The 17,606-nt window shown below is 42.5% G+C and overlaps 2 protein-coding genes and 1 long non-coding RNA gene across 6 annotated transcripts; 2 read left to right on the forward strand and 1 right to left on the reverse strand.

Moving 5' to 3' along the window:
• The first annotated feature begins 5,970 nt into the window (after positions 1 to 5,970).
• Positions 5,971 to 12,789, forward strand: grhl3 (grainyhead-like transcription factor 3). Of its 4 annotated transcripts, none has more exons than XM_037240750.1 (15): positions 5,971 to 6,109; positions 7,029 to 7,206; positions 7,269 to 7,333; positions 7,654 to 7,909; positions 7,976 to 8,215; positions 8,595 to 8,706; positions 8,785 to 8,879; positions 9,464 to 9,622; positions 9,742 to 9,817; positions 9,920 to 10,041; positions 10,623 to 10,648; positions 10,874 to 10,959; positions 11,032 to 11,117; positions 11,199 to 11,263; positions 11,964 to 12,789. In XM_037240750.1, the coding sequence occupies exons 1-15, from the start codon at positions 6,093 to 6,095 to the stop codon at positions 12,079 to 12,081; spliced, it is 1,701 nt and encodes a 566-aa protein (XP_037096645.1). In that variant the 5' UTR covers positions 5,971 to 6,092; the 3' UTR covers positions 12,082 to 12,789. The 4 variants fall into 4 exon arrangements, with proteins under 4 accessions (XP_037096645.1, XP_037096647.1, XP_037096643.1 ...); XM_037240752.1 differs by having other exon boundaries at positions 7,275 to 7,333; XM_037240748.1 differs by having other exon boundaries at positions 10,874 to 11,117.
• A 1,842-nt stretch (positions 12,790 to 14,631) lies between these two features.
• On the reverse strand, positions 14,632 to 15,672 carry LOC119115883. The gene is made up of 2 exons (XR_005096204.1): positions 14,940 to 15,672; positions 14,632 to 14,901 (listed from the first exon to the last, which is right to left on the reverse strand). It is a non-coding gene; the product is annotated as an uncharacterized LOC119115883 (long non-coding RNA).
• Positions 15,134 to 17,395, forward strand: si:dkey-221l4.11 (claudin-23). Its single transcript, XM_037240753.1, has 2 exons — positions 15,134 to 15,189; positions 15,650 to 17,395. Exon 2 carries the CDS (start codon positions 15,719 to 15,721, stop codon positions 16,472 to 16,474), a length of 756 nt encoding a protein of 251 aa, XP_037096648.1. The 5' UTR covers positions 15,134 to 15,189; positions 15,650 to 15,718; the 3' UTR covers positions 16,475 to 17,395.
• Positions 17,396 to 17,606: the final 211 nt, after the last annotated feature.

Consider the following 17,606-nt stretch of genomic DNA (forward strand, 5'->3'; position numbering starts at 1 on the left):
CTGCCCTGGGGGAGTTATTTCTTTTATCAATGTGTCAATCAGCCAATGACAGGACAATGACTTGTCAGTGAACCACATTCAACTTTTGGGAAAGTACACAGGCATTTCTGAGCAAAGCACCGAAACATCTGACGATAATCACTTGGCAACAAACGCGTGTTAATCGTACCTCCCCGCATTGCCGTCGATGTTGTGTATGTGCTCTCATTTAGGGATTTTTATTGTATTTTTTTTTGCTTCAGGGATTTTGACAAGAAGCACTGCAAGTGTCATTTGTGGATAACTCGAATACCTTTTCACATTGCGTGTAGTCTTTACGAGCGTTATACAACCAGGAAACATAATATGTACAACATACTAATCTGGTTGACGTTATGCATAGTTCGAACATTAGCACTGTTGTGTTTGTTTTGAATTTGCTGAGCTAGCATACTTGTATTCTTGGAGAATCACGAATGCAATAGTGTTCTAAGTCCAAACATTCATTAAATCTTTCAAAAGGTCATGAAAGATGATGAATAATATTAATATTAATAATATTAACCCCAACTATTACGGCCAAGACACAAATAAGGCATGACTGATGGCAAATGATGCTATGTTAGCGGGGCTAGTCTTTAAATTTGTCCGACAGCAATGCATTGTGGGAAATGTAGAAAGTTTATACTGTTGGCAATATAGGAATATAATTTTATGGAGCAAATTTTAGTTGTAATTATAAGTCATTGCCTGACTTCTGTGTTTTTTTTTGGTGTGTCTCGGGTTCGTATTTTGATCCATTTGTTATCTGTTTGTCTTTGTGCGAGACAAAATGGCAACACCAAGTGCTGAAATCTGAGCAAGAGAGTTTAGGAGAAGCGAGTGGAACAAAAGACTGTTTAATTTTCTCTTCCCCCCCCCTTCATATTTTCAGCACCCTGCAATCAGCGCATCTTGTTAGCTTTGGATTCAGGTTAGACTTGTTGCAGGAGGCAACTCCCTCCTCTCCTCCTCCTCTTCCTCCTGGTCTGCTCCTTCTCACATCACCTCCACTCATCCGTTCACACTTCTGGCACCATTTGCATTTCTCTAAACGGGTGACACGCAGCATTTGTCTTCAAGGCGTGCGTGATGGGCCTTCGTCTCCCCCCCTTCCTCCCTCTTCCCTCCCGCCCTTCTACTGATGTGTGCATTCTCTTTCAAGACAATTGCAGGTGCACAGGTGCCGTCAGGGCTCAACATTTTTTTCTTTGAGTAGCAACTGTCTAATTTTGAAGAGCCATTTTTTTTGAAGGTTGATCCCAGTGACCTGAAGCAACAATAAAATTACGACAACATAGGAGTCGAATGAATTGGTTGCAGCTGCAGAATATTTTTGTATCCTACTGAAATGAAGTATCCCGATGAACTCTATTTTTGGCAATTGTGAATTTTCAGAGGCAATATCAAAAATAATTTTACATTTTTCATCCAAAAATTCTCTGCTCACCCTCAATGATACACATTCGATCTAGCAGAATCACATAATAAAATAAAATAAAATAAAATAAAAATACTCAGCTCTTCAATTCAAACATGCCCTGCTGCAACCCTTGAGCAGGGCACGCCACGATTGTTCAGCAGGATTGTGGAGAAAAGGAGTGTGCGGTTCCTCTAATTCCCTGGCGAGTTGGGACTTGTAGACTGAAACTGGGCACGAGACAGAGAAAGCAAAAGGGAGGGAGTGGAAGGCTCTTCTTGGTTATGCGCAAGTATCACACGTGGATGTGTCTAGTTTTTTTTTTCCTTTCTTCTACTGTGAGAATCATTTAAAATTGTTCAGAAAATAGAATTGTTCTGTTTGACCCTAAGAGACACTTAGATTTCTTTTTATTATTATTATATAATTTTATCACATATATATATTTTTTATTTTATTATTATTTTATATTTATTTTAATTTTTCTATAATGTTCATTAATTTGATTACACACATTATAATATGTTAATATATCACCTAAGACGTTTTCATTATATTGCTTGCATTAGATTGATGTGAGTAATTAAAATTGTGTTCATTCTGAGCAACAACTTTAATTAGCACATGCACTTTATTCAAGAAATATTTCAAAGTGGGAAAAAAAGAAAGAACAAAGTGATTGATGGGAAATGAAATCATGCGGTAAGACGAAATAAAATTGCCAGCGTGCACATGATGGGCACGCCTGCAAAAGTGTCGAGACATTGTGGTGGTCTGAACACGTTCCAGGATTTTTATTTGACGTGATGAAACAACAATCCTGGAAAGCTCGCCTCCTCCACTATCCCACGGGAACATCCGCGGAGGAACACGGATGGAGAGAGGATGGTGGATGAGGAAAAGGAGGAGGGAAGTGAAGGGGGGGTGCAATTGGAGAGGTGATTGAGGTTGAAGAAGAAAAAAGATGTTTATCGTGGAGAATCACTGCCTGCCTCATTGACGTGCGATAAATGTTTTCCCAGAGAGATATCCTTGAAGCTACCCTCATCATCCTCGGATCACACTTAAGTCTGACTTAAAATCACTCGCTCGATTAACAAGTACTGTAAGGACCTCAAACACGTGTCCAGAGTGACCTTTTGACCCTTGACAATCGCCGTATTTTGCTTTTCCGAGTCTTTAGGCCCCAAATGAAATTGAAATAGCTACTTCCGGCGTGTCCCACTGTGTTGCCATAGCGCCTTGAGGAGAATATGAGCTGCAATGTATCCGCCGCAGACCTACATGGCCCGCATGCGGTTTTACTGCCCGGAAGAAATTGTATCCAAAACATTATCCTCGGTTTTTCTGCAGGTCACAGAGGACTCGAGGAAACGAGCACTTACTGTAGCATCAGTCAGGTTGCATGATAGCTACTATATTATATTTACATATATATGACACAATTACATGTTTTGTTTTTTTAAATGCTGTTTTAAATCACTGCTGTTTTGTCATCTGCTAAAGTATTACCACTAAGAAAACACTGTCTTGGTATGAGCGTTTGTCTGCTTAGTGTGTTATTGTTTGTTTTTCCTAAATGAAGTCAAAGTGCATACATTTTGTATGAAATCATTCAGAATTGATATTTATTTATTTTTGTGTTTTGGCTGTTGCGTCATTGTTAACTTGAGTTGAAAACCCGCTGCGCAGAATTTCTGTTAGCATTAAGCAGACTTTCCGAATGCAAAGTTATACGGTTTGATTCAATGCAAAGCCCAAAATTGAGTTTGTTTTATGTTTAGTTTTCCAAGAATCTTCAAGTAGGAGTAGCAATATTTAATTTATTTTTGAAGAAGCGACATGATTAAAGTAATTATGCATTATATCTCCGAAAGGTCATTAGCTTTAGCAGCTAAGCGTTTTGTTTAACCACGCTTGTGGCCTGCAGGGCCAAGTGGAATGAAACCAGATTTGCAAATGAGCTCAACCACTGCTATCTCTCTGTTTGGGTGGAACAACAGTCAGCTTCCCTGACAAACAGAAAAGCGTCTGTAAATTTTACGACTCGGTCTCACAAACCGCACACATGCCTGTGTTTTACCGTTTGGCACGAGTGTCTTTTAAGCTAACAAAAGAAACTATTTTTTTTTTCCGCCTTGTGAATGGATAAATAGTATATCAGTGACGACATCACTGACTATGTTTGGCTGATGAAACAAAGATGTGAACAAAGAACAACATTATCGCTTGTTTTTATCGCTTTGTGAGTGTCCGCTGCACGTATTGTTTTTGGTGCGACTGACGACCTGTGTGTTAGTGAGCGTGTGCGTGTTATTTATCACGCAATGTGATCCGAGTGGCGCCTTTTGATCCACTCATGATAGAGTTATAAAAAAAGTGCACTATTGAAATGAAAGATTTCAGGAAAGAAAGTTTTAACCTTGTAGATGATTCAAAAGTGTTTCCTTAAATAATAATTAATGGATTCAGCTAAATTTAAATTATTGATGTAAAAATATAATTGGCGCACTCGAATGATTTTACTTTTCACTTGAATCCGATTTTTATAGATTTAGTTTCATACAACTTTGCATTCTAACTATTTTTGTATCATGCATACCCAATATGCATATTGATATTGCAAAGATTCGGGGTAATTTCTTCCCGGACATCGCACGCAGATGCTTTGTCAACGGCTGCCCTCAGGCACAGCTCAGAGAAGCGTGTTAAGCAACGTTAGCATCATTTTCTCTGACGCAGCTTTCCCCTGCCTGGGGCGAGCCGTGACCTGAGCTGCGGTCGACGCCAATAAAGAATTCGGGCACTTAAACTTTGAAGTGGTCCTATATAGACCCCCCCCAAACAATGTCTTGGTTGGGAAACCCGTTTTTTATTTATTTATTTAAGGCCTCTGAGGGCCATCCTAAATTTATATTTGGAGAAATCTCACTTGTACATCTTGTCTATTTTGTGCAGACCCACAAAAAACTTTCAGGACACCATACTTAAAACAAACAAACATTTTGGCTTGATCTAGCTATAATAGGTTCAAGTAGGTTAAACGGCTCTGAAACAAGTGTCACGTTGCAAAATAAAATTTGGCAGGCTTTTTTTTCCATGAGTAGACCCACAAAAAAATAAGACAAAATCTGTTTTGGTTTGAAATGGGGCCTTCCTCTATCTATAATGATCTGTCACTTTGGGGCAATGTAGACTTTCTGGGAGTGGTTCCTGGTGCCGAAGGGTAGGGACATTGAAGGTTAGAAGATAGAGGTGGCTTGGGGGTGGTGGTGGTGGTGGGGGCTTGGAGATTCCCTGCTGTCCGACCAAACATGACTTTTTTTTTTTTTTATGGACGGGAATATGTAAAAGAAGGTTTTACTTTCCTACCATGTGGTGCACCATTGCACAAGCAGCCTCTTTTAAGAAGCGAAAGGAAGAGTAGGAAGGGGAGGGGGGGTAAGGAGAGGAGAGGTGTTGAGAGAAGCCCTTCTCTGCGGCGATGGCGCGTAAGCACCATCATGACAACGTCTGTTTGTGTCCCGCCATGCTCGGCTGAATGCACACCCACAAACACACACACACATATATGCATACAGGATATATATTGAACCGATGCATGGCCGTGATTTCTCACTGCAGATGCGAGTTTCAACGAAAAATAAAACTCGTATCTACTCGTCCATCTTTAACAACTTTCACACACTCGGAAATGAAAGCAAAACAGATTATGAAACAATATGTCGGTATTTGACCTTAAATTACAAAATGTGTATGATTTCCTATTGGAGAAAAATACTGACATAGGACAGATAAAGAATTTGTAAAATATTTAAAAAGTTTAGTCACATTTGTCCCACATATATTGTTTTTCCAGACACCCTAAATTTAGAAGACTTAATTGTAAGTCTTCATTGCAAAAGTGTTTGGATGATGCTCATAGAGGAAATGACAGCGTGGAACTTTTACGCGTTAAACCGAATAAAGGGAAAGTCGTTGACGCCTTGGATGAGAAACCCATTGCTGCTCGAAGTTCACAATACATCGCTCATGCATCAGAAAAGATTTTAATCAAATTCCTTTCAATAATTAGCATGAAAGAATGAAGGTGTGCCGGGCAGGGATAAAGAGGAGGCTTCCTTCTATTACAATTTGATTTTGAGCCAATGCCAGTGTGATTGTCTAAGTGTTAGTATAGAAAAAAAAAAAATAGTGAGAAATGCTTTGCTACAACAAAAACATTTTTCTGCATGCTTTAAAACATTTTGGAAAAATTTAAGATTGCCCTTAAAGCATCGATGACAGCCAACCAATAAAACGTCTGTATGAAACTGCAAAGTGATTAACATTTGAAAGGCGCTTCCCAATCTCGCCCGTTGCTGACATTCAGAGCACCTCAGATTGTCTTGCAAAGTGCCGCACATGCAAAGGCAGTTTCTCTATCTTTGGTCTGGAGGGGGTTAATAATCTTACACCTGTCCTATCCGACACCTGTTTCAGGAATTTCAACCAATGGGAGGAGAGCAGAGGACGGCTGCCGCTGGTATAAATGAAATGTGGGCTGCGTCAGGAGGCAATCAAAACATTCAAGTCACTCGAGGCTCTTGTCATCCAAAAAAGTCAATCACAACGAACTTAAAGGAATCTATTCCAGCTCACCTGGACTGGAGACATGACCAAAGAGACTGAGTAAGTCCTGTTTCGATATTTTACATCAGCTCCAAAAAAAAGGTTAAATGATATGTTTTGGATTCCATGCTGCCACCCCTCCCCTTGTATCTGCAACGAGACCCCCATGTGAAAGACGCTTGACTTAAAAGAGGGGTGTTTTTTTTTGGTTTTTTTCTTGCTGGGAAAACTGATATGGATATTATGGGATGGTTGGGTTTGCGCTTGTCGTACTAACCTAGAGGCCATGATGCACAAAAGAAGAGCGGGAAATAGGAATCTCCTCTGAAGGTGTTGGATGGAGACACTGGGCAATGACTGCATGTTGAATTACATAAAGGGGAAACCCAAGAAGCCCCCCCCCCTCCCACTCTTTAGTGTCTGTGGAGGTTTTTGCAGTGGATAAATGATGGTTTGGAGGTTTGCAAGTCGGGAACAGGTGCAATTGAGATGCATCGAGATGCAAAACCTTCAAAGCAGCGAGCAGCTTCGCTCTTTAGCTGCCGTCAACACATTTGATGAAGTGTTTATCCAAGGTAAACCTTCATTTGGTTGGCGAACGGCAGGATATTTATCCGACGTCGCGCTCGGGCTCTCCAAACAAATCCAATCCTCTAAATCCCGAGTTTGGTTGCAGGTGAAAACCGCAAGCATCTCTCTTAAGAGTTCGACAAATAGAGAATGTTTGTGTAGGATTGAAGAATGCGCTTTGGTCTGCTTTCACTGGAAACCACAAAGTACAACATGCGGGGATGTTTTGTCGATGAGGTGGGGAGGGAGTTGTCGGTGGGTGGTCTTGCGGCTTTTGAGACACTTGTCGGATGTTACTCAGCTCTGCGGTTTTGCAATCGAAACCTTACGCAGCTCAGGGGCGAGACGGTGCGCTGCCCCGGGGGCTCAGCTACCGTGCGTCATTTAAAATATGGCTTCTTCCTCGCAGAACTCTGGGAGTGGTCTTTCAGAGCGAGAATTTCAACTATAACCGCTACAACACAAACTACACCATGGAGTCCTGGCCGTATATGGATAGTCCCATGCCCGAGGAGAACCTGGCCAAACCCAGACTCCACCCAGGAGACGACCTGGCGGCTATAACTATGCTTTACGAACAGTGCAAGGTAAAACACAGAATTCATTCCAGAATCTTCATCTTCATCATGTTGTCATTTTAACCCTCCAGAGCCAGAAGGACCAGAAAGTTCCTGCCTGCAGTCGAAACAGTAGCATCTTCAAACCAACAGAAAGGTAAAAAAAAAGAGGGTGAGAGGTAATCCTCAAGTCAAACACGGTCCGAACTCAAATCCATCATCAGCTTTGCCTTGCTCAAAGAGTTACGCAACACTTGAGTAGACAATGGCGCTCCCCTCCTTGTGTTCCCACTGAGCCCCTTACCCTCCAGTGTTCCCCTTCAACATGTTAAACACCCCACGGAGAAACTCAAACAAGAACTGGATTAAGACACAAATAGTACCCACCCCTGACTCACAACTCTTTGCAGAAACCAATGAAGTGCTACTAGGCTAACTGCTAGCATCTTAAACCAACCGCTCTCTCTCCCCTTGCAGGACTCCAAGCAATGATCTCATATCACTGGAAACATCCGGCAACGTCATGAAGATCCTTTCAGAGAACGTCCCCACCGGCTACTCCCTTGAGGTCTTAGGATCCAAGCAGAGCGCCTCCCTGCCCTCCAACGCCGACACCTACGCCACCCTGACCAGCGTGGCGGCCGAAAGCGACAAACAAGAGCTCAATATCATCTTCGACTCTTTGCTGCAGAAGTGGCCCGAGAGTAGCGCGTTCCCCGACCCCAACGCGGAGGTAGACCTCACGACCCGCCAAAATTTCCTTTGCAGTCTCTAACATGATTATATATTCCATTCTTAGACTCTTACCTACAACGATCCCTTCCCCGAGGACCACTCCAGTCCCGTCTACTCGGGTTCCTACTCCGGCTCTCCACCTGAGACCTACAGAAGCGAGTTCCAATTTTCCCTGGGTGCCCCCGCGGCCTCCTCTTTCAAATCCAGCGAGTTACCCATGGTCTATCTGAATAAGGGGCAGTTCTACCCCATCACTCTTCAGGGAGTGGACAACAACACCTGCGTAACTACGACCAAAGTCAAGGTAAAAAGACAGATTGTTCCCAAATAAGTGTCCCTCCCAAGGAACCGGCTCTTGGGTGACTAATTACCTACTCACACTAGGCCAAGACAACTCGTGACATTTATAGTTAATGCCGCTACTTTACGTGAGGTAACGTGTGTGCAAAAATAATATTAACAAAGCTTAGGAGCAAAGGAAGGTGTGGTATTTTTTGTTGTTGTAAAACATACGGTGACAATCTTTTCTTTGTCAAGCACGTACATGGAGATGAATATACAGAATCTCGTGGCGAGTCAAAGTAAATAAACCGTGACAAAGGCGTTGGAGTGACGAATGATTTTGCTGTCCAGCAGACATTAGATTCACGTGTTTTTCTTTCTATTGTTTGTTCCTACGCTAGACGGTGGTGATGGCCGTGTTTGAGAATGACAAAACGCCAGAAATGCAGCTTCGCTTTTGGAACCACTGGCATGCGCGTCAGCCGACTGTCAAACAGAGGGTCATTGACATTGGTAGGTTGACTACCAAAATAAAATCAACAAACAAATACTCATTAAGCCTCACCTCACTTTTTTCATATTGTTTCATAGCGGACTACAAAGAGGTGTTCACCGGCATTAGCAACATTGAGGAGGTTGCCTTCAACGCCCTCTCCTTCGTTTGGAATCCCCATGATGAAGCCAAGGTAAAAAACAAACAAAAAAAAAACATAAAGAAAGGTGAAAGATTGAGAAGGGGGGGGGGAAAAAAGAAAGACAGGAGGAGTGGCTGAGGAGGGAGGGTAAGAATCCAAGAAATGCGTTTTGGCCCTGAGGCACTGTCACTGCCGCAAAGGGCCAATCCTCATTTCCCTGTGGCCCAAAGGTGCTCAAGGTGCGGCTGTGGGTGAAAAACCTGCTGCGTGTCGAGTCAATCAGGAAGACAAGACGATATTCCCGAGTTATACAAGCAACCCGCAAACAAAAAAAAAAAAAAAATGTGTGAGTAACTCTGATTGACTCCTACCCTGGGAGATAAAATAAAATAAAATAAAATAAAATAAAATAAAATAAAATAAAATAAAATAAAATAAAATAAAATAAAATACAAATAAAATACAAATAAAATACAAATAAATAAATAAATAAATACATACATAAATAAATAAATACGTGCATCAGATGACCAATCAAAATAATCCAAAGGCCTCAAACCTGCCATCAACCCCCTCGAGACAGATACGATGAAACCAAAAATTAAAGCTAACGCAAACATTTTTATTCCTTGCAGGTGTTTATCGGCATTAACTCGCTAAGCACCGATTTTTCATCGCAAAAAGGCGTGAAGGGCCTCCCTCTCAACCTGCAGATCGACACGTACGACTTCAGCTCCGGGAACAATCAGCTCATACACAGAGCCGCCTGCCAAGTCAAGATTTTCTGCGATAAGGTATCTTGTCACATTCAATCTCGCTCGAGATAAAGTGTATACCTTCACTGCCCCAATTTATCAAATTGTAAAAATTTGAAATACAAGCAACTTTTTTCTGTTCTTTGTCGTATCTTCAGGGGGCTGAGAGGAAGATGCGTGATGAGGAGAGGAAGAGGAGCAAGAGGAGGGGCAAAACGAGCAATGATGCCAACGGTGAGTGTTGCTAAACGTTAGCCTCCAGCTAACCCTATTAAGGACAAGCATGATAAAAACCTTGCCTCACAAATCAAATCATGATTTTTTTTTTTCTTTCAGCCAAGTCTTTAGTGAGCAGCTCAATGGGCTGCGACTGCACTTTCTTCCAAACTGTGGATGACCGCATCACCCAGCCGGTCCTCTTCATCCCAGAAGCACATCTGTCCAGCTTACAGCGCATGGTAGGCTTCCCGACTGTATTTCTTGAATGAATCAAAGTTACCTCCCCTTTGGAGTGAGTCATATTCCCGACCCATCGCTCATCCCTGAAGACAGCAGCTCAGGCACGAGAGGGAAAAAAGTGTGGGAAAGTATGCGGTGGGAAAAGTCGGTGTGGGAAAAGGGAGGGGATAGTGAAAGTGAGGTGAGCTAATTGTAGTCGAAACCGGGCGCAAGTCGCTGCAGAGCCCATGTGGGCCTTCACACCTGGCACATCAGCACCTCGCAAGACCCGTGCGCCACCCTCATCTTATTTCTCACACACGACGGCGCTGTTCGGACAAGTCGGCGTTCCCACACTGACTCGTTTGTTTACGCATTATCGTGACTTCTAAAACCTCGGAGGCATTAATAGCAGCATCTTCAGACAAATCAGCGAGCGGCGTCTGCTCTTTGTTTTCTCGTTGAGCGTGGAGGTTATGGGAAACGAAGTCTTGCGGTGATAACATTCCTTTGGGTGCGCATTACAAAAGAGGGGAGGGAGGATTATGAAGCAATGTTTTTATCAGACGTCTCATCGGATCTTTGTGTCCTATTTTTGCAGGCCACGCCTATGGATGAGAGCGAAAGGTGAGCGTGGAAAAAAGTTACTTCCTATCTTTCAGATGCCCCCTCAAAACACCATTAAGAACAAATAAAGATATCTCAGCTCAGTTCAATTAGATATTTGACGTCTATAGCCGTCAATGGTAGTGAAGGAGATAATCGAGCACACCAATTTTATTTTCCGAATTTAACTGATCGTTGCACCCCGATATGCGAATCCCTTGTGTAACATGTTTTGTTTTTCTTCAGAACTTCTATGAAGAGGTTGTACTCGGACAGAGAGCAGAGCAACTCTCCGCCTAGCAAGCAAGTACGCAGAGATGAATCCCAAAGAGGTAAGAAAACTAAATTTGACGGTTATCAAGCTAACAAGTCAACGCTTTACGTTTGGATTCCTTTCCCAAAAGTTCTGCTGTACGTGAGGAGAGCCACCGAAGAGGTTTTCGACGCGCTCATGCTAAGGACGCCAACGGTGTCGGGCCTACGAGAAGCTGTGAGTACATTCGGATGATCCAGAATTTACCGAATGTCGTATTGGCTTTCGGAAGACACTGAACTCTTCTTCCGTCGTCAGATTTCAGAAAAGTACGGCATGCAAGAAGACACCATTGGGAAAATCTACAAGAAATGCAAACGAGGGTGAGCAGCCTTTTGTGGTTTTTTTTTTTGCTTGACTCTACGATGAGTTCCTTTGCGGAATCTCAAGCCGGCAGACCGGCTCGGTCGGTTGTTCGGTTTGGCCCGGCCTCAAGGAATGTGTTAATTGCAACTCTCCCCCCCTTGAGGAAAAAAACTATGACTATGGAAGGATATAAATATTACAAAAGTCCTGCAGATGAATCACGCCGATTGTTATCTTTTCCATTATCCCGCGAATCGGGCCGTTTTTCCACTGTTGTAATACTATTTGACAAACGCAACCGTCCCAACTAAAAAAAGAACACGGGTGTCGTTAAAGAATAAATAGTTGCGTACGGTTTGAGAAAAGACAGACAGTCTCCCTTCTTGTTTTCCCTGCCACTTGTCACCGCGGGGCCCAGAAGCCAAGCTAACAGGTTAAGTTACATTCTCCAGCAATTCCCCTCCCTCTTCGTCTCTAGCCTACAGGCGAAGCGTATGAGCGCATCGCACCGCTAATTCACTCATTATAGTCTTTAAAGGGTTTGCAGGTGGTTGAGTCAGGGAAGGAGAATAATCGGACTGATTTCCGAGATGACGCTAAAGGGACAGTACGCGATTGCGCGTTATTGACGTGGGACGATTGCGTGACCTACTTTCATAATGTGCAAACAAATGTTTCATTTGCGCAACTGCTGACTGAATAAATTTTTCCGTGCAGAATTTACGTCAATATGGACGACGTCATCATCGAACACTACACCAATCAGTCCGCTTTCCTCATCGAGATATCCGAAGTGGTCAGCGGTCGATTCCAGGTCACTCTCATCGAAGTATGATGACGCCATCTTGGCTACGTTCCTAAAGCACTAGGCCATCGGAACAAAACAAAGCCAGCCGGCCATGGACTGACCGTAACAATTTCAGACGTAAATATCTCCATTTTGTAAATAATGCTAACCCCCCTCCCTCCAAAGCAATTATGATGTCATACTTGTACATATGAGTTTGTAATGTAAATAAGTTTTATTATGACTGTTTTATGAACTTCAATTTTTTTTACAATTCAATGTATTTCAGATGAATTTAATTCGCAGGGCGCGCCAACAACTAGCATTAGCAGGATGCTATCGGCGTTCTTTTTAAATATACCTGTCACCAAGGCTTTGTAATTCTTTTTTTTTTAATCACGTAAAAAAACAAAAAGCCTACTGATTATGTTTCTTAACTGCCGCCACCTCGTAGGTTTCCTGTTAGTTTCACCACAAATTAATTCAGAAACAAACGTCACACATTTCCCTCCATCAAACCACACGCAAAGTTAGTATTGCTCATCATTTAGCCCCGAAACTTTTCCCGTTTGTTTGATGGAGACAGTACAAGTCGTAGTATGAATGTAATGTGAATGTTTGTGTGTGTGGTTTTTTTTGTGCTTCCTTGTAAGTTACGCATCATTTCAAAGCGAACAATATTTCATCGTTTAAGCAAAATTGTTGCATTGGTCATATCTTGCCAATTATTTTGTAAGAAAATAAACAACTGTATGAAATGTTTTGTTTGGCCTGTTTTCCTGCCGCTTCACCTCCTTCTCCTCGAGTTAAGACTAATAAGATGCTGTTTGAAGAAATATTGTTCAGCAGGCATATGATGATAAACGTTGCCCCCCCCCCCCCGACTCACTGATGGGGAGAGAGAGAGAAGACGGCTCGCTCGACTCCCCCCTATTTGGTTACACTGGCAGCGGCAGGCAGACTGCTCGATACGACACAGACACTGAGCAGAAGGTGAGACAGAGAAGCAGACGGGAGGGAGGCTAGCGGAAAAAAGGAAGGACGCAAACACAAGCTCGGAGACAGGAAGGGGAGGCAGACGAATAAAGACGAGATGCTTCAACCATCTGCGCCGTCTTTGCTCTTCTGAGAGAAGCAAGTGATCTTCAGGCAAGCTGCTGAATGGCAAGTGCCTCTCGTGTGTGTGTGTGTGTGTGTGTGTGTGTGTGTGTGTGTGTGTGTGTGTGTGTGTGTGTGTGTGTGTGTGTGTGTGTGTGGTCATATTCCTTGCATATGTGTAAGAAAGTGCGCATGTGTTTGGGTTGGCAACAGTGTGTTTATTTCCATTCATCACAAGGGTCTTTAGTTTTGCATTGTCCTGTAGACACCTCCATTTTTTTTTTCTTGAACGAGACTGTGTTTGGTTTATTCTCGCTTGGTGCAGATGTTGTTTGTGAAGCCGTCTTTACATGGCTTTTGTCTGTCAATTGTACTTGTTTTACAGAATTTATATTGTTTTATTCGGTTACTTTTCATTTAATTTTATTTTGATTTGTGTATTTTTTTTCATAGATTTTTGTCTTTTTATTATAATTACTATATTTATATTTACATGTATTTTTTTTATTATTGCCCATTTGTTTATATTTTATTCTTAAATATTTGCTTTTTTTTTACATTCTGTATTTTTGTCACACAGTGTTTTTAAGATTCATCTCAAATAGATTTTAATTTCTTATTTTCATATAACAATACATTTATTATTTTTTTATTTAATACTCATTTTCATGTATCATTATATATTTAATTGTTTCGATGCATTATTATATGACCATTGTTATTTTGGTATATATTTAGTCATATTTAGCTTAAATATTTCATTTTTATAATATTTCTTTCTTTTTCTATCCATCTATCTTTTTTTTATCAACTTTCAGTGACTGCCAAAAGCGGTGTCACGCACATGCAGGCGCCTGCCTGTCAAAACAACGACACATTCATTGATGCGGGGGGGAGTTGACACTTTTCGTGTCAGTGACATTTAATTTCCTGCTGCCAACTACCCGTCGTGTCATCGCGCAAACGAACGTTTGTAATTACTTACGCACATACACAAACAAACATTTCACACTCGCCTCACCACACAGGCATGTGCTGATTGAAATCTTCCACTCTCGGGAATATTAGACTCTTCCATTGTCTTCTCGTGTTTTATTTAATTACCAAATTTAGGAGTAATAATATAAAGCATTTTACCCCTAGAATACCATCTGATTCAAGATTTTCTTTTATTCTGTGGATTTAATTTGCCCTCATCGTAAATAAATTACATTCCATAGAGTAAATCTAGCGTCAGTCTGGCGATGCTTTAATTAATCCTTCCAATAAATGTCTGTTGTATCATCAACTTTTTAATGTCTCTCGTAAAAATAGTTTCATTGTCAACCGCCCAATTCTTCAGCATTCTTATCGTCTTTGTCCTGCCAGTAAAAGACAAAAAAAAACTCAGCCGCCGCTCCGTGTACATTTTGCTACTTCTATTCTACTTCAATTGTGTCAAATGCAAAATGATATTATGGCTAACGAGTCCCATTTCTGTCCCTACATTGTCTCTCTGGGTTTTTTTTTCGTTCTGCTCTCCACGTAGGCGGCACTGGCTTGACATTATTAATACTCAAGTGGACGAGAGCATCATCAAGGGTATTACAGAGCATCAATTGTCAGGGAAAAAGACGTCACAAGTGCTTACCACTGATGACTTCCTAACCCGCTCAATATAAGATAGACGTTATGGGGACCCCAAATCAAGTAAGGTCTCCAAAACGTCAAAGACACACGTACATAATATAACCCTGACTTGGCATTGATTGCGTAACCTTTCATCAAGGCCTTGTGTCTGTCCAGCAGTGAAAGCACAACACTAAAACACCAAAACACATAAACATCACGGGCATATAATCAGGCAGTGCGTAGAAAGAAGCTTAATAAGCTTTAGCGATTAGAAAAGGCTGCATGTTCGTTACAAGACGTTTCCTAGCAACAAGAACAGGCAGTGAGAAAACCTGCGTGCTCTGCTTTCAGCACCTGAGTCAGTCTCAATTTTTCATTCTACTCTCTCGTTTCTTAGAGTGCTATGAAAAGTCGGCGGCCTGACAAGACGAGCGACATCGTCCAGAGGTAAGGAATTGATCTGTTGGTCTATCCCATAGACCAAGTCCGGTCCTAGGGAGACGCTGTCCTGACTGTTTTTCAGGTCTCCCTGCTGGAGCAGACCTGATTCAAATAATCAGCAAGCTTGATAACGAATCTGATCATTTCAATCAGGTGTGTGAAGAAGGAAAACTTCGAAAACAAGTAGGACAGCGGCTTTCTAGGACCGGACTTACCACTGACCACATCGACCAGTAAGGTTTTGTAATCATTGAGAGTGGAGTACCCCAAGGCTCATGTGTAGGGCCTCTACTTTTTCCCCATTTTTATTTGCCTAAAATCTCTTCTGTCACTCTATTAATGGTTCCTATAATAGTTTTTCTTATGACACATTGGAAGATGTACTGTATATAGGAAGTACCCTAGTACTAATTGTTTCTATTGATTAAAGGTCCCCTGATAAAAGCTGCTTTCCTTTCCGGAGCAGATGGTTCTTCGGCATTCCGCCACTTCGTCTCTCCCGATAAACGTCTGAATCTGCACCGTTCAAGGAATCATGGTGATGCAGACTCCGGCGTCCATGGTGATGGGGATCGTCTTTGCCCCCTTGGGTCTCGTCCTCCTCTTCACTGCTGCTATCACACCTCAGTGGAGAGAGGGCCACACACGTCTGGACTTGGCCAGGCCTGGTTTTGTTTTTCTCAGGACAGTGGTGAAAAGCCACAGTCCTGGGGTTAGGCCAGGAATGACGGACAGTCTCCTGCTGATCCGCTCAGATGGGCTATGGGAGAGTTGTCTGCAGCTGGAGCACTCGGAGCTGAAGCAGTGCTGGCCGGTGGCGGGTTCTTATGAGCGAGACCGTCGGGTTCGCTTGGCGCAGGGCTTGGTCCTGACCTCCTTGTTCCTGTGCGGCACCGGTATCCTGCTGGCCTGCATCGGGGTGCGCTGTTGGACAGATCTCCCGCTACGAGGCGTGGCTGCCACAGGTGGGGTCCTAGTGGTGGTGGCCGGGTTGCTCAGTATCACCGCCCTGGTGGTCTACACCCACAACTTACGCAGGCTGGGGACGGAGGACACCAAGCAAGACCTGAACAACACTAGATTGCCTCAGCTCAGCTTACGTCCGGCCGGCTCGCTCTACTTTGGGTGGTTGGGTTCGTGCTTACAGATATTGGGAGGGGGTGCCTTGGCGCTGAGCTTCAAGAGACCGAGATGCAGAACCTGCCCGGAGTTTGCAGCCTGCCCTGCTTGTCAACCGTGCTCAGAGATTCGCAGCAAGCCCGAATCTGACATGTATGAAGTCAGCTGTTAGAATAGGACTGTGACTTTCAAACTCACACATAATGGTAATCCACTACAGGGGTTCTCAAACATTTTGGGTCCAGGTACCAGAATTATTTCCAAAGAACACCCTCATTAGGGCAAAGGTCGAAGTCCACAAACAAAGGTTTCTATTTGCTTATAGGTGCCTCACAATGAAGCACTTTTTTTTTTTTACTTTAGACATAGGCCCGGCCTGACTAAATGAAGCTCCTCCCCTCAGTTTGACATACGAGTTTGACCACCAGATGGCACCAAAGCTACAGCATTCAGTGAGACATGGCTTTGGCCTGAGCACAAAAACAGCACATTAGCAAGATGTTTCACCAAAAATTCAAGTATGCCAAACTAAAAACATCTTTTCTTTGAAAAATATTAATTTATTCATCCTGTGATGCCATATTACCTATGTGCCAATCATGAGATTTAATTGGCCCAAAGCTAAGATAAGAAGTAATTGGCTCAGGAACTTTTCCAAACTAAAACAGCTACAGCTCACCAGTAGGTCCTCGTCTCCAGTTTAAGAACTTCTGAAACAATGCGTCATACAAAGACACTTCTCCATCGCCTCGCTTAACTGTTGTATAAGTGTGACAATGATGCCATTCTTCAGATGCTCGCTGCAGATATGACTGCTGTATGACGATGTTCTTGTGCCGCCTTTGACAGCCTCGCTTTGTACTGTTAGAAAAAGAAAAAAAATCACGCTGCATCTGATCATAACAACAGGGTGTCTCGTGTGTGACGAAGTTCCGCCCCCTAAATTGGTCAACCGGAATGTACAGTGAAGTGTTTTTGTTGTCTATCACTACGCTACACTAACACAGTATTGAGGTCATAATGATGAATATTGTTATGAAAAAAAAGTTCTAGCTCATAAACATAAAAATAAATAAAAAAAACTGTACGATAACTGATCGTGTGCCTTCTTGTTTTTGTGACCACACGTTCACCGTCAACAATTCCGAGCACCATAACGGACGCCCACCTACAATGTGGCACCAAAGCACTATTTTTATATTCGACAGGGCTTTAAAAAAACTGCATATTTTTGAGCAAATAACTGCATATTTTCACTTTTGAAAGCCATAAAATACATTTGAATATGCATAACCACCTATAGT

The sequence above is a fragment of the Syngnathus acus genome, chromosome 22 (assembly GCF_901709675.1).
Source record: "Syngnathus acus chromosome 22, fSynAcu1.2, whole genome shotgun sequence".
In the NCBI taxonomy this organism is placed as follows: domain Eukaryota; kingdom Metazoa; phylum Chordata; class Actinopteri; order Syngnathiformes; family Syngnathidae; genus Syngnathus; species Syngnathus acus.